At 37.5% G+C, this 24,294-nt stretch overlaps 1 protein-coding gene across 1 annotated transcript in view; it reads left to right on the top strand.

The window, feature by feature from the left end:
* The window catches only part of EML5 (EMAP like 5), a gene marked incomplete at both ends in the record, with an annotated part of 117,511 nt that overhangs the window by 39,349 nt on the left and 53,868 nt on the right, over nucleotides 1-24,294 (top strand). Inside the window, 8 exons of the mRNA XM_080932406.1 lie at nucleotides 1,467-1,634; nucleotides 2,218-2,324; nucleotides 2,719-2,837; nucleotides 3,884-4,070; nucleotides 6,891-6,996; nucleotides 9,350-9,443; nucleotides 10,284-10,384; nucleotides 23,797-23,999. Of these exons, the coding sequence (XP_080788532.1) occupies nucleotides 1,467-1,634; nucleotides 2,218-2,324; nucleotides 2,719-2,837; nucleotides 3,884-4,070; nucleotides 6,891-6,996; nucleotides 9,350-9,443; nucleotides 10,284-10,384; nucleotides 23,797-23,999 (1,085 nt within the window). The remainder of the gene's footprint in view (nucleotides 1-1,466; nucleotides 1,635-2,217; nucleotides 2,325-2,718; nucleotides 2,838-3,883; nucleotides 4,071-6,890; nucleotides 6,997-9,349; nucleotides 9,444-10,283; nucleotides 10,385-23,796; nucleotides 24,000-24,294) is intronic.

Raw genomic sequence — 24,294 nt, 5'->3', positions numbered from 1 at the left:
TTTTCATTGTCATGAACTAATTGTACTGTAAGTGTTCATTATACTTTGTGCATTTCCTTTCCCATTAGTTAACATTTGAGCCATGTCTAATGTTTTGTTAACACATGCAAGTTTCTCCAAGAGGTATATTACACAAAACCGCTAGATGAAAGAGAATATAGATGTTGAATATTATAAGAAAATGTCAGTTTGCTTTCTAAAATAGAACACGTCATCAATACCTATGACTTGCAGCCTCTGGCACTCGGCCTCACCAAACTTTCTTCTAATTTTGGTGAATATAGGTACTGTAAATGCTCATATTTTGTAGTCTCATTAAAATCTCTCCTAATGAGACTGAGCTTTATTTTCAAATGTTTTTGGGGGAGGTTTATGTACTCCCTGTGTCAAACACAGTTCTTTTTCCTATTTGTTGTTTTTTTTTGTTGAGATATTTATATATTTTAGTAGGTTCAAATGATTTATAATATTTATAATTTACAACTATCATCTTTTAATATGCAACTAGTATTTTTCTTCTCCCCCTTTCGTTTTCTTTTTCTAAGAGATAGTCTCTTGTATCCCAGGCTAGCCTCAAACTTAGTATAGTTGGAAAGGCTAGACCTAAGTTCTGGATCTTCCAGTCTCTACCTCCTAAATATAGGGATTACAGGTGTGTGTTACTGTGCTTGGCCTCTTTTTTATTTTTTTAAATGTCTTCTGTGTACTAGTTCTTAATTTTTATACAACCAAATCTTTTAAATTATTTTTATTATTGTTGTTTTTTATTTGTCACTTTATATTCCACTCACTGAACCCCTCTTGGTTACCCCCTCCCACAGTATCTCCCTCATGCTTCCTCCCCTTCTCCTCTGAGAGGGTGGGGTCCACCTGGATATCCCCTTTTCCCCAACACTGACCCTTCAAGTTTCCATGTGACTAGGTGCACCCTCCTCCACTGAGGCTAAACAAGGCAGCCCAGCTAGTAGAACACATCCCACATACAGGCAACAGCTTTTGGGACAGCCCGAACTCCACATGAATACCAAGGTGCACATCTGCTACATATGTATGGGAAGGCTTAGGTCGAGCCCATGTATATTCTTTGACAACCAAATCTATTTCTCTATTTTCTTGTGTGTATGTGTGCACATACAGGTGTGAATGTACCATACATTTTGCTCTATATTTGTGCGTGTGTGAGCTAATGGGGAGCAAAGCCAGAGACTGACACATGTTAGGTAAATGCTGTACCATTACACATTATATTACAGCTGTTTTAAATCAATGTATTTTGAGGTAATATCTCACAAAGTTGTTCATTCATTTGTTCTTTTAACTAATTTTAAGATCATTTTCCCATCTGGTCATACTCAATATTGTGATGTTATCATAGTTTGGATAAAGTAGTTGTTTGAAGTGGGATGTGTGTGTGTGTTGCTTTTTTTTTTTTTTTTTATCAATTTAAAGATATATTTTTGTTATAGGAGCCAAGTTTAGAAAATACATTGGCCATTCGGCTCACATAACTAATGTCAGATGGTCACATGATTATCAGTGGGTTATTTCTATTGGTGGAGCAGATCACTCTGTCTTTCAGTGGAAATTTATTCCTGAGAGAAAATTAAAAGATGCTCTTCACATAGCACCACAAGGTAAGTATAAACAGCTCCCCCATCCATAGCTCCAAACTAGCAATTTTACCATTGAAGCTTCTTACTTGCGGAAATTTCCTGTTAGAATAGATGTATGTCCTTAAAGCCAGGTGCCATGGAGAATGCTGTATGAAGAATTTGGGTGGAGATTTAATTTGTTAAGCAAGTGAAATAATAGTTCCCCTAGCAAAACCAACAGTATTTCATCTTGGAGATATGGGTTCCAAGGATTTTATACATTTAAAAAAATCAAGAAAATATCAATTCATCTGTTATAATGTAGTATTTTAGCCCTTTTTATGTTGATTATAAGTTATATACAATTATATCTGCACAGACACTTAAATTTAGTGTAGCAGCCATAGGAGAGCCAGTGGGGGATTTAACAGCTATTAAGTTTCAGTGATTGAAGGGGTAGATAATCTTTAAAATAGTTTACTGACATCAGTGACACTTGAATAGGTCATTTCACTGGCTTGTTTTTGTGTCAAGCTGAGAAAGTGATCTCTTAATCATTAATTTTACAGTGTTGTTTTGAAAGTAAATCTTTAAACAAATGATATATTTTTTTTAATGTTTACAGAAAGTCTGGCTGAATCTAACAGCGATGAGTCAGATTCAGATCTGTCTGATGTCCCAGAACTAGACTCTGAGATTGAGCAAGAGACGCAGCTTACTTACCACCGGCAGGTAATGTCGTATTAACCCATGATGGTGTCCCCAAAAGTCCAGTTTCCTCATCTTGATTTCCGATACTTTTATCTATTGTGAATTTTTATGGCTTCAAGTTCTTCAATATTGGATAGCTCTTTCAGTTTCCCCCTTTGAACATCATAGCACACCTGCATAAAATGTTCTTTTATATTAAATTCTTGATGTACTAAGTGAGTGTTCTGTTTGCCTGTGTATACTGTTTGTCATAGGAGACTACCACATTTCCCTTTAATGCTTCCTTATGACTTACAGACAGGTCTTGAAACATTAAATTCCAAGTGTTCTCTTGTTAGCATATAAAGGTTGTATCAAGTATATGGGCATCTTTATTAATATTTACCTTAATCATATTTCCATGTATATTTTTAAGGTTTACAAAGAAGATCTACCTCAACTTAAAGAACAGTGCAAAGAGAAACAGAGAAGCACTCCTTCTAAAGGAAGAGAACGTGCTCCAGGAAATAGTATTCGATTACACTTTATTCATGGGTATGAAATACTATATTTAATTTGTGTGCTTGAATTTGAGTTTGCACTTAATACTCTTTGCCTGAGTATTTAGGATTTAATGTTTAGGTCATTGTTACTAGTTTCTGGAATCCCTTAGAGCACATAATGTATAGCCTCACATTTCAGCTCCATAGCAACAAGTTTCTACTCTCAGCAAGCACAATTTTCTCACCAGACTGGTAATACTTTCTAAGAATTTGTTTATGAAAAGTATTTCCAGGCCTAGAGAGATGTCTCACTAGTTAGGAAGGTTTGCAACTCCTCCATTGGACTTAAGTTCCATTTCTAGAACCTACATCAGGTGACCCCCAAAGACACCTGCACACAAGTAACAGATTTACACTCACACAAGTAAAATAAATCTTTAAAAAAAGGTATTTCACTTCTAGTGTTAAAATAGATGGTATTTTTGTTCCATTGTGCTGTGTGAATTGAATTTCTTTGAAGCACAGAGTGAGGTTGTTATTGATGGGATTGTGTTAACCATTTGAAGATTTGTGTTTCCTAATTGCTTGCTTACAGATCTTGTTAGAACATATATTACATAACCATGGTTCAACAGTATGCATAACAAAGTGCTGTTTGAAACCCTCCTCTCTCTTTTTTTTTCCTCTCTCCTCTGCCCTAAGTGTTGTTCCCTTACCCTATAAATAATATTTATTTCCAAAAATATCTGAATACAAATATATATTCTTCCTTAAATGATAGTGTATGAAAAGAAGTGGTCTTACTTTGTAGAATACAGATATGAATTAGTGGTTTTGCAGTTATTAAAATACCAGAGATGCTCTTTTTGGACCTGATTTTTTTTCTCCACTCAATATCTTAGCCTAGATTTAGCTCTCTGTAATCTGAGAAGCTCATAACAATACTTAGAGTCTAAGAAGCTGGTATTTTTTTTAATTATTCAAATTTCCTTAATACTGGAAGCTAAATGATCCAAATGATACCTACTTCTCTTTGTGTTAGATATTGATCAGATGAAAGATTAAAATGTGTTGTGCACAATTTGTTTTCTGCATTAGTTACAGAGGTTATGACTGTCGAAGTAATCTTTTCTACACTCAAATTGGTGAAATTGTGTACCATGTGGCAGCAGTGGGTGTCATATATAATAGACAACAAAACACACAGCGTTTTTATTTGGGTCATGATGATGATATTCTGTGTCTGGCTATTCATCCTTTGAAAGACTATGTGGCAACAGGCCAGGTAAGTTACTTTAAAAGACCATGCAACAATAAGTCAGATTGGAAATATTTTTAAAAACTTACTTTGAGATTTATTTTTATGTATATAGATATCTTGCCTGCATATATTTCTGTGTACTATGTGCATACAGTACCCACGTAGGCTAGAAAAGGGTAGAAGATACCCTGGTACTAGAATTACAGATGATTGTGAGCTACCAAGTGGGTACTGGGAATCAAACCTGGGTCATTTGTCCGCAGTAAGTACTCTTAACTGTTGAACCATTTCTTCAGCCCCTAAACCTGATTTCTTTAGGTTAGTCACTAAAGCAATATAAGTAATTACTTAACAAAAAGCTCTATGAAAACACAAAATGACTACATCTTATTTTTCAATTGCAGTACCTACCAGGTTTTTAATAGCATAGGTTCTGAAATTTTGTAATGGATACCTCTCTATATGAGTATTCATAAAGAAGGCAAAATACTAACTGTATTTAAGAACTTTAGTAGTGTCTTAATGTTTGTTTAGTTAACATTTATTCCAAACTAAGAAATTTTTAATACCCAAAGGCAAATGTGACAAGCAACCATGGAATGAAATCTTAAAAACCCTGAGTCAAAATAAGTTGATTATCTCCAGTGTTTAGTCACAGTGATAGAACACCGACTAACGTGTGGCTGTATCCCTGAAATGAGATGCCCCAAGCCTGCTTCTTTAATGCTATGTGCTATTATTAGCCAGACTGGATTTGGTGTTCCAATCTAAGAGCCTTTATTTGTTGTCTATGCCAAATTCTGTACATCTCTTTCCTCATCTTTAAAATAAGGACACAATTGGTACCTAACTCAAGGAATTATAACAGTTGTTAAATAAGTCAGACTTTGTAAAGGCTGTGGAACAGTATCTGTCAGGTAAATAACTTCTCAGTGAATGCTAGTCCCTAACATTCATCATCACTTCAGATGAGATGTTTGAAGTGATCAACATGGAACTGAAAATGTTGGTATTGGATGCATTTAAAAAAAAAATCAGAGAAGCTTGACAGACTGTGGATTTAATAATTGAAATAGAAAGAAAAATTTCAGGCAAAAGTGTAGAAAGAGGAGCCTAGGTATTTAAAGGGAGAATCTTGAAGGGTTGTATTTAAATAACAGGTCACAAAATTACAAAGAAAGAAGTGGTAAAAATGAAGGAAACTGGTGGGTTAGACAGAGTCATACTGTAAAACTGTCAGAGGTAAAACTTAAAGATCACTAGTAATGTGTAGATGGATGGCTTAAGAGCCATTGGCCAGGTCCGTGCTGTTTCTGTTGTACCTTTATATTAAAAACTCTCAAAATTAAGCATAATTGATCTCTATCATTGTTTTTCAGGTGCTGCTTTATATATAAATGATGATATATGTATCTTTATAGTTAATTGCACAGTTCTAGAGCAATAATTGAGAACTGTAGATTACGTGTGTGTAAGTGAGCATCATAAACACATGTTACTCTCATGTCTGTTGATACAGCAAAATATCTGAAGGAAACGAAGAGACAGATTTACCTTGCTTCTCAGCTTATAGAGTGTGAGTGGTCATGTGGCCTTGTTGCCTTTGGGCCATGGTGAGGTGGCATCATTAGGGGATACATGGTGGGGAAACTGCTCAGCTGTGCTGGCTGTGAAGTAGACAAATAGGAGTGGGCCATAGCCCAGTGTCCCTTTGCAGTGCTACCCCAAATGACTGAGCTTCCTCCCACTAGACTGTATTAAAGGTTTGCCCTTCCTGATTACAGCCATGGGCTAGAGAGCAACTCTAACATATGTATTTGAGGGCCCTTAAGATCCAAACTATAGCGCCAAGTTAAAGGGACAGGGTAAGGAGTAAGAGGGTGTATTTGAAGTTTCTTCCAGAAGGGTGAATGTGTTCAAAAGTGTATTTACACACATGTGAAAATATTCTGACCCCACTATTTTAGATAATATGCACCAATAAAAGCAGCTTATTAATGATGTAAAAATGATTTTTAAAAAAACAGTGTATTAATGATGTGAAAAATAATTAATGTCAGAGTGCTGTTCTTCTCTTTGGTCTCATATACATGCTTAGTGCTTTGGCCCTTTCTGAATATTTGATAATACCAGTGTTCTAATCTAGAACAATCTTGATTGCTTCTCTTCATCTAATACGTTCTGAATTCACAGCTCTATTTTGTATTATCTGCTTCATGAAGTATTTTCTTGAAAGCTGTTTTATTCTCATGAGGCCATATGTTCTTATTTGAAATGTCCCGTTTTTCTAGAGTTTACAAAAGTTATCTAAATGTCATAATACTCAAAACGCTCATCACAGTAACTCTGCCAACAATAGGTTCTTAGTAATCATCTATTATCCGTTTTAATGAGCAATAGGAGGAGTCATATAGTTCCACGGTATTTCTAAAGACACTGTGTCTAGCTTTATTGTTTTTTTTTTTTTTTTTTTGTTTTGTCCTGAGTATTCAGTATGGGGCTGTGTACTAAACATGTGCTTGTACCAGTGAGCCACAGCCTCAGTCTCCCTCATTAACATCTTCAGATTGATTTTAATTAGCAAAATAATGGATGTTAAGTATATATAAATAAAATGATGACATTTTATTGTCACACATTTTTGTCAGTTTCCTTGGTCATCTTTGTGTTCTTCTAACTCTTTGAGCTTGAAGAAATGTTAATGAAAAATACAGAGTTTATTCCTGCTTTTTGTTTTTAACTTGATAAGTTTCTGTGACAAATAAAGATTATATAAGTATTTTGTTTCCTTTTAACAGATAAAAAATAATTATTTACAATGTCTCTTGTAATTATATCTATCAGGTAGGTAGAGACCCCTCAATTCATGTATGGGACACAGAAACCATTAAACCATTGTCCATATTAAAGGGCTACCACCAGCATGGCATCTGTGCTGTTGATTTCTCAGGTAAGGTTCTCTGTCTGAGTAAGAATGATCAAAATATAGAGGGAATACAATATTTAAATCAGCATTAACTAAGCTCACCATTCAGCCATGACCTTACCGTTTTTATCAAGTGTGTACTATTGTAATCAAGCATAGCGGTGAAACTTGGTTGTCTGGCTTGTTTATAATTACAGTGCAATGGCTATAGCCATGAAGTCTCTTTAGAATGTCCATGATAATATAGCCTAAAGTGGGTTTCTGCAAAACACCCAAAACTAACACAGGTGCTCCTGTAATATGTGTACCTTCCCTTCGAGTAAACTTTGATATCGACCAAAGTAAGCTTTGGAAATGTTTAGGAATGCTTTTTAGGTGTCTATATTAAGTAGCAGTTTTAGTGGATCTTATAATTTCAGTTCATGCTGTCAGTTTAGCAAGTGCAGATATACCTGCAGTAAAAGCTGCTGTGTGGATTGGGAGAAAATGTCATTATTGACGATGTGTATGTCAGGAACTAGTGGTTTTGCTGTCCTAACCAAAGTCAGTTATTCATAAATGAGATCTGGGGAAAGCACGTATACACATACATTCTCAAGAGTACTGATAGTCAAGAAACAAGAAAATGTGAAGCAGACTGCAAGGGTCAACAATAAAAACATCAGTGGTAGCACTGAGCAACTAAGGTTTGCAAAACGGAGGCAGAGTGGAAAAGGTTCTCTCACACTGTGACCCTTAGAACCTGTGTACACATGTCTGTAGCTGTCACCGTAGTTATTGGCTTCGATATTTAATAGAGTCATTACTTGCTGTTTGGTAACAGTGACAACTGAAGCTTGGTCTTTCTCTAAAAGCAGCCATGTTGGTGATAGCATGTTATAAGGTAGATGCATTTCCTTTGATGAACTTTACTTAGTCACTGAGTTTCTATGTCACAGTAAAGGTCTTACAGTGAATTTAGTGGAAACAGATCCATTTCGTCTTCCTTTCTTGATTTTCTCATTTAATTAATAAAGATTTGGGGTTTGTTTTCATTGACCTATTATTTATATTGATGAGGTATGGGGTGATTTATGTGTGTGGTGCCAGCAGTGGATGCCAAGACCTTTGTATTCCACACAAGTACTCTACCATTGAGTATCCCCCAGGCCCTAGTGTAATGTTCCAACACAAACATGTATTAAGTAATACTCACCACACAGGATATTTAGAAGATCCACCATTTTATACATTTACCATTCCCTCCTTCATCCTTCCCAGTCTACTGGATACATAAAGTAACTTAATGTGGTTATGTTTCAAAACTCTTTGGAATTCCCAACTTGGAAGATGGCTCTGTGGATAAAATCACTTGCTTCATGAGCCTGACAACCTGAGTTCAATCCCTGGAGCACGTATGAAGGTAGATGGAGAGAACCAGCTTCATAGAGTATCCTTTGATTTACACACACGCACACATGTGCACACACACGCAAAAAAATTTAAATTAAAAAATATCCTCACTCTCTTCTAAATTCTGGCTCTTTTCATGGATGGATATATATTGTCTAACATTTATCATTACATTTTAAAGTTTTCAGCACAGTGCTCCAGCATATTAGTCTATTTCTGTTGCTGTAAGCAACACCTTAAGGTGGGTACTAATAAAACAGAGACCTGGTTAGCTCACAGTTATGGAAACTGAAAGTTCAAGTCTAGTGGCACCATTGGTTCTGCTTGTGGTGAGAGTCTCCTTGCCTGTGTCACAATGTGACAGACAGCATCATTGCAGGAGTAAGTGCAAATGGAAGAGATAACATGGTGAGCCAGGAAGCCAGAGAGATTTAGGAGTCTAACATGTTTTTATTATAACAATCATTACAATAGAGCTAACTCTTCCTAAAAGAGCATTATACCTTTCTTTTATTTATTTACATCCCAAACACTGTCCCCTCTTGGTGCCCCTTACACAGAGCATAGAGTCCCTCCTTCCATCCCCTCTTCCCTTCTCCTCTGTGAAGGTCTCCCTCCAATATCCCCCACCCTGACACATCAAGTCTCCGCAGGATTAGCTAAATCAGCTCCCACTATATCCAGACAAGGCAGCCCTACTGGGCAAAGGATTCCAGTCAGGCTACAGCTTTAGGGCCCTCCCTAGCCCCTCCAGCATTTTACCCTTCATAGTGCAGAGCACCCAACACTATAATCCCCTCACACCAGGTTCATCTCTTATCTAATCTACCAGTTTACATCTCACTGGGGGCCAAGCATCCAGCATGAAGAAAGAGGCTTGGGGTGGAGGTCCTATTCAAATGAGAGCATGTGGCTCTAGAAAACCCATTGGATGGGTTTGACTTAATGAAATTAAATCGGAATCTCATCTTTTTGGTTGTCACAGCTGATGGGAAACGCCTGGCTTCAGTTGGAATAGATGACAGCCACACCATTGTATTGTGGGACTGGAAGAAAGGGGAAAAACTTTCAGTGGCAAGGTAGGGAGAACATTTACCATGTTGGCAAAACACTAATGTTACCATGTATTGTTTTGCAGTCAAGCTAGTGAGGTCAAATGCTCACACATGTAATTCAAAAGAGATACACACATATGTGTGTATGTGTATCCTTTTCTAATATTTTCTTCATTTCTATGTTCTCTAAGCATGATTTATTTTATAATAAAATATTAGCAGAGCTTTTAAGAGGAAGTAGTTAACAGTGCCAGAGACTACATTTTAAGTTTGTTATTCCCTCAAATTGAGATGCTAAAGTACTTGAAAATATGCTTTTTATGGAATGTGTAGATGATTTCCAAGGATACAGTAGTTTTGAAGGAACTTTAGAGTCTGGTAAGATGGCTCAGTGGGCAGAGGCACCAAAGTGTAGCCTTAGTTTGGTCACCAGGGCCTACAATGTGGTAGAAGGAGACATGTCCCCCATGTCTGACACACAGAATGTGGCATGAATACTTCTCCCCTGAAATAAGTAACTGTAATAAAAGGAATATTGAAGGATATATTAAATTGTAATGAATTATTATTTTAAAACTTTTATATTCTTTCTTGTCAAACACAGCATTCCCTGTTCACAATCCAGCGGGGTTCATGTGTACTATCAAACTAAAGTTGTACTTACTTGGTTTCTACCGTCTGGAGAATCTGCTGAGCAGGGTTAACGTATTTAAATCGTGACAAATGTACAAATGAATGATTTCACAGCCTGAATGTTAGATACCAGCAGGAAACAATTATCCAATATGTAGAAAACCTCAGATAGGATGTGAATTTTTCTGGGATGGATTATCTGCAGAGCTAAAACATTTTGGTTTGTTTCAGAGGCAGTAAAGATAAAATTTTTGTTGTGAAAATGAACCCCTATGTGCCTGATAAACTAATTACAGCTGGGATTAAACACATGAAGTTTTGGCGTAGAGCAGGTAAGGAAATGTTTCTTTTTACTCCTTTGAAATTCTCGAAAGCATTATCTTTAAAATAATTTAGCTAAGTACAGTGTGGTATGCTGGACTGGATCTTGGAATAGACAAGGAAAATTTTTAGAGAAACTGAAATCTGAATGAAGCCTGAGGTTCAATTAAGGGCACTGTGTAAATGATGTTGGTTTCTTAGTGTTGATAAAAGGGTAGTGTTGTTAGGATGTTAACATTAAGGGAGACTGGATAGAGGACTGTACAGAAACACTACATCTTTCTATGAACATAAGATTATCCAAAATAACCTTATGGATATGAGGGGTCATAGATCAAGGGCAGATGGCATTCCTAGCATTTCTCAGGCCTTGGTTTGATCCCCACCATCAAAAAGTAAAAGGTTTATTTTTAAGGGATGCTCTTGTCTTACATTTTAATGTCTTGTGATACATTTTAAACAAAGATTATTAAACATGTGAGATTATTTAGTTGATGTATAGATTTCTTTCTTTTGTTAAAGACATTTTTATAGTCTAAAATAAAATTGAAATTTTTTGGTAAAAATGCCTTGTATGCTATAAAGTAATATATAAATAAAATACTCTGTATCTTTAGTCATTTAGCCATAAATTAGTCATAAATCACAAAGGTGGAATAAATTTATATTTTATAATTAAATATCTTTTAAAAATAGAATAGCACATTTATGTCAGCAATGTGACACTGAAGTCTCAGTGAACTGAAACCTTTCAGAGAAAATGCTTCAGCACAAGAAGTGAGACATCAGAAAGGAACAAACTTTGTGATGACATCTCCCAAGTTCTCATGACTATTGAGTTGTCAACTAACAATGGGACGTGAACTGATGTTTCAGATTTGTATTGCGTTCTGTCCAGAGACTCAGGGGATTATAGTGTTTATAGTTACAAAGTAAAATTCAATTGTGGTTTCAGTCCCATAAATGTAAACACACACACACACACACACTCACATGCCTCACCTATATATTTGTTTAAAATAAGAGATATAAAGAAATGGGACTGGAGAGATGGCTCAGTGGTTAAGAGTTCAACTGGGTTCTGAATTCAATTTCCAGAAACCACATGGTGGCTCACAACCATCTGTAATGAGATCTGATGCCCTCTTCTGGTGTGTCTGAAGACAGCTACAGTGTACTTACATATAATAAATAAATAAATCTTTAAAAAAAGATATATAAAGAAAGTAAACACTAGGCTGCTGGAGAGTTGGCTCAGTGGTTGAGAGCCCCTTCTCTTCCAAGGACCCAAGTTTAACCCACATGGCCACTAGCTGGTTGGAGATCAATTGCCCTCTGCTGGACCTTATGGGCACTGCGTGCATAAGGTGCATACAGGTACATATGCAGGTAAAGAACAAAACAAAAGCTTGTCACAGACTCCCTTCAACTAAAATGAAGAGGAAGAGGATGAAGAAGAGGAAGAAGGAGAAAAGTAAGGAGGAGGAAGAAAAGAAGAAAAAGAAAAAGAATATGAGAAGTATATACCTTAAAAAATGAAATGTGCAGTTGAGTTGGGCAATTGGGGCATGGCACCCACCTTTAATCCCAACACTAAGGAGGCAGTTGCAGGTGAATCTTTGGGAGTTTGAGGTTAGCCTATTCTGTGGAGCTAGTTCAGAATAGCTAGGGCTATTACAACTCTGTCCCCAAGTGCACGAACACACAAACACACACACACACACACACACACACACACACACACACACACACACACACAAATTTCGAGTTAGTAACAATTTTCCTTAAGATTTTCTAGATATCTAATAAATTTGAATTGTAAATGGTAAATGGATAAATGTTAAAGTTTGGTGTGTATTTCTGTCTACCACATTTTCAGAGGTCAGATCCACAGAGTTCATTAGGCAAGGGAACATAATTACCTATTCTTAAACTAAGTATCACATAACCCCTTACATTGGAGGAAATACCTTAAGGGTGAGGCAAAAAATGGATTCTCATGTCACTCTGTCTCAGGACTAGACTTTAGGAATTCCAAGTTAGGAGTTATCAATCTCTCCCTGCGTTTTTGAATTCTACTCCATGAAGTGTTACAGGAAGAGAGCCTCTGAAAGCTTTTAAGGGCAGTAGTGACATGGCCTTGTGTAGTAAGATCACAGCGTGGCCCGCTCTCCTGAAGATGGACTTCTCCAACTTCCTGTTTCCTTTTAAGGCTTGTGCTTTTTAAAGGTTCAATCATCACTTATGGAACACTGTGTGCTTTACTTGGTTCTTTTACTTACTGAATGTCTCCCACCATGGGGCTCCACAGAAGCAGAGCTTTGTCATCTGTTTTGCCCTTAGCTCTATTCTCTATGGTACATTGAGTGTGTGGCATGCGTTTCTTCAGTGAATGAATGGATGAGTTCAGTTGGAAAACTGTACAGATATCAATAAACAATGAATGGATAAGATGATGTGAAAATTAATCAAACTCATCAACACTGATGCGTTTAAATTAAAACTGCAGTAAAATTCAGCTGATACTTCACATTCCTGTCTGACAGCACCTAGTGTTCCCGACAGTGGTAAATAGTGGGCTGTTTCACTGTTGACAGATGTATGAGCTGCTGTATTAACTTTGGAGGGTTGACAGGAAAAGTGTTGATGTGTATCTTATTTGTACACTGACCTATTCACACAGTACCTTAGAGCAGCTTCTGGTCAAGCCCTGAGAAACCTGTACACTTGCAGAGAAGCCCTTATAAGCCTGTTTAAAGGAAAGCACTTTTTAAAAATTGTTTATATTTTATTTAGATGTTTTGTGGACTCACATATTTGCAGATATGTTCTCATCATTTAAGTTTCTCTGAAAGTCTGATACATCTCAACGTCAAGGAAAGAACTCTTGCCAATCAGCTTAATAAGGTGTAAAGGGCAACTTTTGAATCTGTGAAAGATCTTGAATCTCAACAGATATGATACATGGGTATAAATAAACGACAATGATAGATATGTAAATTAAATTAGTGAGAAGAGGAACATAGTTAAGATTTCTCTGATTCTTAAAATATCACTCAATTAAAACCTCTGTCATAATGATATATGTATTTGAGGCTGTCTAAGAGAAAGATGCCATTGTTTCTCAGCTGTTAGTGAGCATTTTGAGTCCATTTGAACCTCTCTGGGTAAATAGAGAGGTTGCTGCTACAGGAAACCCTATAGTCTATAGCCAGGGTACCACCCAGGCCTCAGCTGGCAGTGTAGGGAGGGTGCTCATGCCAGGCTGTTCCTTCCCAACCTCTAGTCCCCAGTTCTACCTCTGTTCATGGTGCACAGACTATTCTACTTCTCTTTCTCTTCTATCTTTGCCCCATCTGCTTGTTCATCCCAGTTTAGTGAGGTCAGACCTCTTAGTGTCTTTTGCCCCACCCATGCCCACAGTTGGTAGTTTAGATCATTGCGTTAGGTTGATGAGACAGCTCCTAGTAATGGTTCCCACCCTGTGGGTAACTCCTTCGGGAGTTATCAGATATCAAGCATATCAGATATTTATATTATAATTCATAACAGGAGTAAAAAATTTTTTACAGCCCAATAGCTTTTTATTCAGGTTTATATATTCAACACTCAATCCACAAACCCTCTAAATAAGATTACATCAAATAGACAAAGATACAAACTGCCCTTCTATATGAGATATTAGACCTATAAAATCCTTAATGTTCTTAGTGTTTTATTTTATTTTATTTTATTTTTTCATTTATTTATTTAATCCACATCTGAGAGGTTCAGACAAATAGTTCCAATGCATAATTTGTTTCTCTATGTCTGTGTTCTTAGCTGTTCTTTATCAGAAACCCCTTTGAACAAAAACAGGTGCGAAATTAGGGGAGTTTGATGAAAATTAAAAGCTAATCAGAGTACAGGGTCTTTAAAATAGAAAAACACTGTTAAAAGCTGAAACAATATGAAAAGCACAGTTGTTGTCTTAAAAGTAAGATCTTGGTCCACAAACATGAAATAAAGGCACCATTCTCAGATTACAGCCAAAGCAACACAATCCCACAAAGTAGTATAGCTGAGCTAATGCGTACGCAGGGTGAAAAGCTGACCTACTTTTTTTTTTTTTTCTTGAACTTCATAGAGTCTGTGACTTGTTTCTGGGGTGCTCAGAGCTTTCTGGGGTTAGTATCCCATTATCAGTGACGGCATATTATGTCTGTTCTTTTGTGACTGGGTCATCTCACTCAGAATGATATTCTCTAGATGCAGCCATTTTCTTAAGAATTTCATAAAGTCATTGTTTCTGATAGCTGAGTAGTACTCCATTGTGTAAATGTACCACAATTTTTGTATCCATCTATCTACTGAAGGACATCTGGGTTCTTTCTAGCTTCTGGCTATTATAAATAGAGTGGAAAGCACTTTTAATTACAAAAACTTACAGGCAATTTAAAAACTCAGTAATGGGAAAATGAGTAAATATAGGTTGTTTATATAAAGAAATAATAGTTATGAAGATCAGATTTCTAGAGGTATGGATCGACGTGTATATAACTGACAAATATTGGTGGGGTAGCAGATTGCAGGAGGGTGAGTACCATCTATCAGTTGTGTGCTTTTATAGCAGATGGATAGGTTGTCATTGTGCTGGTCTTTTTCCCAGTTTTTGTTATTTTATATATTTACATTCTCATCGTCCCCCCCCCACACACACACATAGTTCCTCACTCCATTCCTCCTCCCCCTTTCTCTGGGGTCTCAAGTATCTTGAGGATTAAGCACATTTTCTCCCACTAAGGCCTGACCAGGCTGACCTCTGCTATGTTTGTGTCAGGGGCCATGGACTGGCCCATGTATGCTGCTGATTGGTAGCTCAGTCTCTGGGAGCTCCCTGGGGTCTGGGTAAGTTGAGACTGCTGGTCTTTCTATGGGGTTGCTCTCCCCTTCAGCTTCAATCCACCCCCTAATTCAACCACAGGAGTCCCCAACTTCAGTTCAATGGTTGGGTGTAAGTATCTGCTTCTGTCTTGGTCAGCTGCTGGTAGGCCCTCTCAGGGGACAGCCATGCCAGGCTCCTGTCTGTAAACACACCATAGCATCAGTAATAGTGTCAGGTCTTGGTGCCTCCCATCAGATGGATCCCAAGTTGGGTCAGTCACTGGTTGCCATTTGTAGTTCTTGTCACACAGTTCTTTCACTTGCTTGGTAAGAGTCACACTAAGTTTTGTGTAAAGGAAGGCTACTGGGCATTTGTATACTGAACCATCCTTGCATCCCTGGGATGAAGCCTACTTGGTCATGGTGAATGATTGTTTTGATATGTTCTTGGATTCAGTTTGCAAGAATTTCATTGAGTATTTTTGCATTGATATTCGTAAGGGAAATTGGTCTGAAGTTCTCTTTCTTTTTGGGTCTTTGTATGGTTTAGTTATCAGCATAACTATGGCTTCATAAAAGAATTGAGTAATGTTCCTTCTGTTTCTGTTTTGTGGAATAGTTTGTGAAGAAGCATTACTATTAGGTCTTCTTAGAAGTTCTGATAGAATTCTGCACTAAAAACCATCTGGCCCTGGCTTTTTTTTGGGAGGGGGTAGGTGACTTCTAATGAGTGCTTCTATTTCCTTAGGGGGGTTATGGAACTGTTTAGATGATTTATCTGATCTTGATTTAACTTTGATACCTGGTACCTGTCTAGAAAATCACCCATTTTATCTACATTTTCAAATTTTGTTGAATATAGGCTTTGTAGTAGAATCTGATGTTTTTTGTTTGTTTTTTTTTTTTTTTTAATTTCTTCAGTTTCTGTTGTTATATCTCCCTTTTCGTTCCTGATTTTGTTAATTTGGGCACTCTCTCTGTGCCCTCAAGTAAGTCTGGCTAAGGGTTTTTCTATCTTGTTGATTTTCTCAAAAGAACCAGCTCTTGGTTTTGTTGATTCTTTGTATAGTTCTTTTTGTTTCTACTTGGTTGATTTCAGCTCTGAATTTGACTATCTCCTGTCTTCTACTACTCTTGGGTGGATTGGCTTTTTTCTGTTGTTCCAGAGCTTTCAGGTGTGCTTATACAGGATCTCTGCAATTTCTTTATGAAGGCACTTAGTGATATGAATTTTCCTCTTTTTCTTTTTTTTTTAACTTTATTTTAAAAAACAAAGATAAAAAAATTTAAACATTTTTGCATAAATGTATACAGATATAATTGTGTCAGTGCTTGGCTTTTTTTTTTTCTTTTCTTTTTTTTTTTTTTTTTTTTTTTTTTTTTTACAATGAGCAAAAAGTACATGTAAAACAGGGTGTAACCCAGAATTTGTCAATGTGTTTGTTCTTGGTGTGTAAGGATTGAGCATGACTTTTTTTTTTGTTTGTTTGTTTGCTTTCTTTTCTTTTTTTTTCTTGAACTTCACACAGTCTGTGAGTTGTTTCTGGGGCAGTGCGAGCCTCTGGGGTTAGCATCCCACTATCAGTGACTGCATATTATGTCTGTTCTTTTGTGACTGGGTTATCTCACTCAGGATGATATTCTCTAGATGCAGCCATTTTCTTAAGAATTTGGTTAAGTCATTGTTTATGATGGCTGAGTAGTATTCCATTGTGTAAATGTACCACAAGTTTTGTATCCATTCATCTACTGAAGGACATCTGGGTTCTTTCCAGCTTCTGGCTATTATAAATAGAGCTGCTATGAACATTGTGGTGCATGTATCTTTGTTGTATATTAAAGTGTCTTTGGGGTATATGCCCAGAAGTGGAATAGCTGGATCTTCAGGTAGTACTATGTCCAATTTTCTGAGGAATCGCCAGACTGATTTCCAGAGTGGTTGTATCAGTTTACAACCCCACCAACAGAGGAGAAGTGTTCCTCTTTCTCTGCAACTTTGCCAGCATCTACTGTCATCTGAGTTTTAGATCTTGGCCAATCTGACTGGTGTGAGGTGGAATCTCAGGGTTGTTTTGATTTGCATTTCCCTGATGGCTAAGGATGTCAAGCACTTCCTTAGATGTTTCTCAGCCATTCGATATTCCTCAATTGAGAACATTTTGTTTAGCTCTGTACCCCATTTTTTAATAGGGTTGTTTGATTCTCTGGTGTCTAGCTTTTTGAGTTCTTTGTATACCTTGGATATTAGGCCTCTATCTGATGTGGAGTTGGTAAAGATCTTTTCTCATTCTGTTGCCTGCCGTTTTGTTTTCTTGACAATGTCCTTAGCCTTACAGAAACTTTGCAATCTCATTAAGTCCCATTTGTTAATCTTTGACCTTAGAGCTTGAGCCATTGGTGTTTTGTTCAGAAAAATCTCTCCTGTGCCTATGTGTTCTAAGGTTTTCCCTACTTTCTCATCTAATAGTTTCAGTGTATCTGGTTTAATGTGGAGATCTTTGATCCACTTACACTTGAGCTTTGTACAAGGAGATAAGAAAGGGTCTGTTTTCATTCTTCTGCATGCTGAGTGCCAGTTGGACCAGCACCATTTGTTAAATAGGTTGTCCTTTTTCCATTGAATGTTTACTGCTCCTTTGTCAAAAATCAGGTGACCATATACGTGACGGCTCATTTCTGGATCTTCTATTCTATTCCATTGATACACGTGCCTATTTCGGTACCAGTACCATGTAGTTTTTAGCACAATTGCCTTGAAATATAGCTTGAGGTCAGGGATAGTGATTCCCACAGATGATTTTTTGTTGTTGAGAATGGATTTTGCTATTCTAGGTCTTTTGTTATTCCATATGAGATTGCACATTGATATTTCCAACTCAATGAAGAACTGGGTTGGAATTTTGATGGGGATTGCATTGAATCTGTAGATTGCTTTTGGTGGGATGGCCATTTTTAAAATGTTGATCCTTCCAATCCATGAGCATGGGAGATCTTTCCATTTTCTGAGATCTTCCTCGATTTCCTTCTTTAGAGGTTTGAAGTTCTTGTCATACAGGTCCTTCACTTGCTTCATTAGAGTCACACCAAGGTATTTCATAGTTTTTGTGATGATTGTGAAGGGTATCTTTTCCCTAATTTCTTTCTCCACGTTTGTCCTTTGAATATAGGAAGGCTACTGATTTGTTTGAGTTAATTTTGTATCCAGCCACTTTGCTGAACTTGTTTATCAGCTGTAGGAGTTCTCTGGTGGAATTTTTGGGGCCACTTAAGTATACTATCATGTCATCTGCAAAGAGTGATGTTTTTACCTCTTCCTTTCTGGTTTGTATCCCCTTGATCTCCATTTGCTGTCTAATTGCTCCAGCCAGGACTTCCAGTACTATGTTGAATAGGTAGGGGGAGAGTGGGCAGCCTTGTCGAGTCCCTGATTTTAGTGGAATTGCTTAAAGTTTCCCACCGTTAAATTTGATGTTGGCTGTTGGTTTGCTGTATGTTGCTTTTATTATGTTTAGGTATGGACCTTGGATTCCTGTTCTTTCCAGGACTTTTAACATGAAGGGGTGTTGAATTTTGTCAAATGCTTTCTCAGCATCTAGTGAGATGACCATGTGATTTTGTTCTTTGAGTTTGTTTATATGGTGGATTACATTGATGGATTTCCTTATATTAAACCATTTCTGCATCCCAGGGATGAAGCCTACTTGGTCGTGGTGAATGATCGTTTTGATGTGTTCTTGGATTCTGTTTGCAAGGATTTTGTTGAGTATTTTTGCATCAATGTTCATAAGTGAGATTGGTCTGAAGTTCTCTTTCCTTGTAGGGTCTTTGTGTGGTTTAGGAACGAGGGTTATTGTAGCCTCAAAAAATGAGTTAGGTAGTATTCCATCTGATTCTATCTTGTGGAATAGTTTGGAGAGTATTGGTGTTATGTCCGCAATAAATGTCTGATAAAATTCTGCACTGAACCCGTCTGGACCTGGGCTTTTTTTGGTTGGGAGGCTTTTGATGACTTCTTCTATTTCTTTAGGTGTTATGGGATTATTTAGATGGTTTACTTGGTCCTGGATTAACTTTAGGATCTTGTATCTGTCTAGGAATTCATCCATTTCCTCCAGATTTTCCAACTTTGTGGAGTATAGGCTTTTGTAGTAGGATCTGATGATTTCTTGAATTTCCTCAGCTTCTGTTGTTATGTCTCCACTTTCCTTTCTGATTTTGTTAATTTGTATACTCTCTCTTTGCCCTCTAGTTAGTCTGGCTAGGGGTTTATCAATCTTGTTAATTTTCTCAAAGAACCAGCTCTTGGTTTTGTTGATTTTTTCAATGGTTCTTTTTGTTTCTATTTGGTCTATTTCTGCCCTAATTTTGATTATTTCTTGCTGTCTACTCTTCTTGGGTGTATCTGCTTCCTTTGTTCTAGGGCTTTTAGCTGTGCTGTCAAGTTGCTGATGTATGCTCTCTCCAGTTTCTTTTTGGAAGCACTTAGGGCTATGAGTTTTCCTCTCAGTACTGCTTCCATTGCATCCCATAGGTTTGGGTATGTTGTGTTTTTGTTTTCATTGAATTCTAGAAAATCCTTAATTTCTTTCTTTATTTCTTCTTTGACCCTGCTATCATTTAACAGAGCGTTGTCTAGTTTCCATGTGTATGTGGGATTTTTGTTGTCTTTGTTGTTGTTAAAGACCAGCCGTAGACCATGGTGATCTGAGAGGATGCATGGGAGTATTTCAATCTTCTTATATCAATTGAGGCTGGTTCTGTGTTCAATTATGTGATCAATTTTCAATAAGGTGCCATGGGGTGCTGAGAAGAAGGTGTATTCTTTTACTTTAGGATGATATGTTCTATAGATATCTATTAATTATAGTTGGTTCAAAGTCTCTCCTAGTTTTACAGTGCTAGTTTTAGAAACTGCTTGTTCAGTTTCTGTTTCCATGATCTGTCCATTGGAGAGAGTGGGGTATTAAAGTCTCCCACTATTATTGTGTGAGGTGAAATATATTTTTTGAGCTTTAGTAGGGTTTCTTTTATGAATGTGGGTGCTTTTTTATTTGTAGCATATATCTTAAGGATTGAGAGTTCCTCCTGACAGATTTCCCCGGTAATGAGTAAAAAGTGTCCTTCCTTATCTTTTTTGATGACTTTTGGTTGAAAATTTACTTTATTCGATATTAGAATAGCCACTCCAGCTTGGTTCTTGGGGCTGTTTGCTTGGAAGTTTTTTTCCCACCCTTTTACTCTGAGATAGTGTCTGTCTTTGTCTCTGAGATGAGTTTCCTGTATGCAGCAAAAGGCTGGATTTTGTTTATGTATCCAGTCTGATAGCCTATGTCTCTTTATTGGGGAGTTGAGCCCATTTATGTAAATAGATATCAAGGAATAGTTGTTTCTGTTTCCTGCTATTATTGCTTTTGTAGGTTGAGTTGTGTCTGTGTCTTTTTCTTCTTTTGGTTTTCTTTCTTAGGAGTTTTCTTGTTTTGACTAGGATGTAGTTCCCCTCATTGTATTGGGTTTTCCACCTATAATTCCTTGTAGTGCTGGGTTTGTGGTCAGATATTGTGTAAATTTAGATTTGTCTTGAAATATCTTCATCTCTCCATCGATGGTGATTGATAGTTTTGCTAGGTATAGCAGCTTGGGCTGGCACTTGTTCTCTCTTAGGGTGTGCATGATGTCTGTCCAGGCTCTTCTAGCTTTCATAGTCTCTGTTGAGAAATCGGGTGTGATTCTGATTGGTCTGCCTTTATATGTTACCTGACCTTTTTCCCTTACTGCTTTTAGTATTCTTTCTTTGCTTTGGGCACTTGGTGATTTGACTATTATGTGTCGGGAGGTATTTCTTTTCTGGTCCAACCTATTTGGAGTTCTGAAGGCTTCTTTTATGCTCGTGGTCATCTCATTCTTAAGGGTAGGGAAGTTTTCTTCTACGATTTTGTTGAGAATATTTACTGTGCCTCTTAGTTGATACTCTTCTCTCTCTTCTATTCCTATTATCCTTAGGTTTGGTCTTCTCATTGTGTCCTGGATCTCCTGGACATTTTGGGTTAGAAGCTTTTTGTTTTTTGCATCTTCTCTGGCTGTTTTGTCTATGTTTACAATGTTGTCTTCTGCCCCAAAGATTCTCTCTTCCATCTCTTGTAGTCTATTGGAAATGCTTGCTTCTGTGACTCCTGATTTCTTTTTTAGGTGTTCTACCTCTAGGGTTATCTCTTTTAGTGTTTTCTTTATTGTGTCAATTTCCATTTTAAATTCCTTCTTCCATTTCTTCCATTCCTTCATCTCTTTGGTTCTGTTTTCCTCTAGTTCTTTGAGTTCTTTGAGTGTTTTTTTTTTTTTTTTTTTTTTTTGTTTCCTCTTTAAACGCTTCTGATTCTTTTCCTCCTGTTCTTGTTTAAGTATCTCTATCAGCGTCTTGAGGTATGATTTTAGGTCTGCGTCTTTTTTTTCTGGAGTGTTTGGCATTCCAATGTTTGCTGTTATGGGAGAGCTGGGTTCTGGTGTTGCCTGGTTGTCTTGGTTTCCTTGGGATATACTCTTTCGCTTTCCTCTTGCCATCTTGTTGTCAGTGATATGGTCTTGCCTTTCCCTTGTATCTGGTCTGTGTCCCTGGATCTCCACTGGTCCAGGTGGCAGATGGGCCGAGCTCTGTTCTGTGCCCCAAAGTCGCTGGGTGGAAGCAGAGGTTCCAATGCTGTGTCCCTGGTCCCTGGATCAGGCAGGGCGGGGGGCGTGCTTTCCGTGCGCACTCAGCAGAGATCTCTCTGCTCCCTGGCTGCCCAGATCTCCTACTCACCAGTCCTTAAACCTTTGGTAACTGCTCATGAATTTTCCTCTTGCTTTTATTGTGTCCCATAAATTTGGGTATGGTGTGTCTTCATTTTCATTGAATTCTATAAAGTCCTTGATTTCTTTTTTGTTTCTTCCATGACTGCATTATCATTGAGCAGAGAGTTGTTTAGTTTTCATGAGTATGTGACTTTCTGTTGTTTTTGTTGTTATTGAAGTTTAGCCTTGGTTCATGGTGATCTGATAGAGTGCATGGGATTATTTTATTCTTTTGTATTTGTTAAGTCTTGTTTTATGTTGGATTATATTTTGAAGAAGGTTCCATCAAGTGTTAAGTAGAAGACATATTCTCTTGTTTTGGGGTGAAATGTTCTGTGGATATCTGTTAAGTCCATTTGGTTCATGATCTCTGTTAGTTTCACTCTGTCTCTGTTTAATTTCTGCTTCAATGACCTGTCTATTGGTAAGAATGGGGCGTTGAAGTCTCCTACTGTTGTACAAGGTTCAATGTGTGTTTTGAACTTTAGTAGTGTTTCTTTTATGAATGTGGTTCCTCTTGCTTGTGAAACATGGATGTTCAGCATTGAGACTTCCTCTTGGTGGAATTTTCCTTTGGTGAACATGAAATTTCCTTTCCCATATCATTTGATAACTTTTGGTTGAAAGTCTATTTTATTGGATATTACAATGGCAACTCCTGCTTGTCTCTTGGGACCATTTGCTTGGAAAGCTTTTTTCCAGCTTTTTACTCTGAGGTAGTGCCTGTCTTTGTCACTGAAGGTTTTTTTCTGTATGCAGCCAATTATTGGGTCCTGTTTATGTATCCAGTCTGTTAGCCTATGTCTTTTTATTGGGTAGTTGAGTCCATTGATGTTGAATGATATTAAAGATAGATGATTGTTATTTTCTGTTATTTCTGTTGCTGGAGTTGACATTATTTATGATTCTCTTCTTTTGGGTTTGTTGTGAAATGTTTAATTTCTTGTGTTTTCTTGGATGTAGTTACCCTCGTTTCCCCCCCCAAAGGAATTTATTGTTACAACCTAAGCCTATGCATAACTTAATCTTTTTTTATTAGATACTCTATATTTGCATTTGAGATGTTATCCCTTTACCTGGCCCCGCTCCCACCCCCCTTCCCCCTCCATTTGCCTTCACAAAGGTGCACTCCCTTCTGATCCTTCTCTCCATCCCATTGCCTTGGTGGGGGAGTGTGCCAGTAGGAAGGTAGAGCTGGGTAGGTGGGCCCAGTGTCATCTGGGCTCTCTGTCTTTAGTTACTGAGGACCTCCTAGGAGACAAGCAAGCTGTGGTGGCATATGGGAGAGTATCTGGCCTCTGATGTGGCCCAGGATATGAAGCTAGATGGAAGAAGGGTGGGGGTGACCATGGTGGACGTGGCTCCCAACTCTGCCCTATGGCCCCAGCTGGCATAGGTATTTGGGCAAGATTCTCACCCGTGTTTTTGATTACTGAGGACATCTTGGGAGGCATGCAGGCTGTTGGGATGGCTCTGTATTGGTCTTTAAAAAACCTTTTTTATTTTTAAATTCTACAACTGACTAAAACTTAGTTTTTATATTGTTTATATAAAAAGATATAGCCTAAGATCCATGATAAAAAGCCTTCTACAAATTGATTGATAGATTTGTAATTTTCCTTTTAATTCTCTTTACTGTTGCATGTCTTTCTATCAATCGGTAGGAATGGAACTGTTCTTTGTAACTGTGGACATTTTGAAAGCAATACTTTCACATTTATTTTTTATGGTGTAGGAGGGGGATTAATTGGAAGAAAAGGCTACGCCGGCACTCTGGGGAAGAGCGACACAATGATGTGTGCAGTGTACGGATGGACCGAAGAGATGGCTTTTTCTGGAACATCCACAGGAGATGTGTGCATCTGGAGAGATGTCTTTCTTGTAAAAACAGTTAAAGCCCATGATGGGCCAGTATTCAGTATGCATGCATTGGAGAAAGTAAGTAACTAAGGACCCAGTCGTAGACTCTTATGCTCTTTCTTTCCAAATTCCTGAATATGATATGAAATAGGTATGCTGCTTAAAAGCACACTTTCGACAGCATAGTGGCATCCCTGTGGCATGAGCACACAGAAGGTGGGGGGAGGATCATGTTTGGCTGCACAAGTAGCTCAGAGCCAGCCTGAACTATATGAGACCCTGTCTAGAAATAAGAAACAAAAAGAAAAGAAAGAGGAAAAGAAAGAAAAAGGAGGAAAAGAAAGGCTGGTGAGATGACTCAGCATGTTCAATA

This window comes from Micromys minutus, assembly GCF_963924665.1.
Source record: "Micromys minutus genome assembly, chromosome: 1".
Lineage (NCBI taxonomy): Eukaryota > Metazoa > Chordata > Mammalia > Rodentia > Muridae > Micromys > Micromys minutus.
The sequence above is the reverse complement of the archived record's forward strand: the minus strand, read 5'-3'. Positions and strand labels throughout refer to the sequence as shown.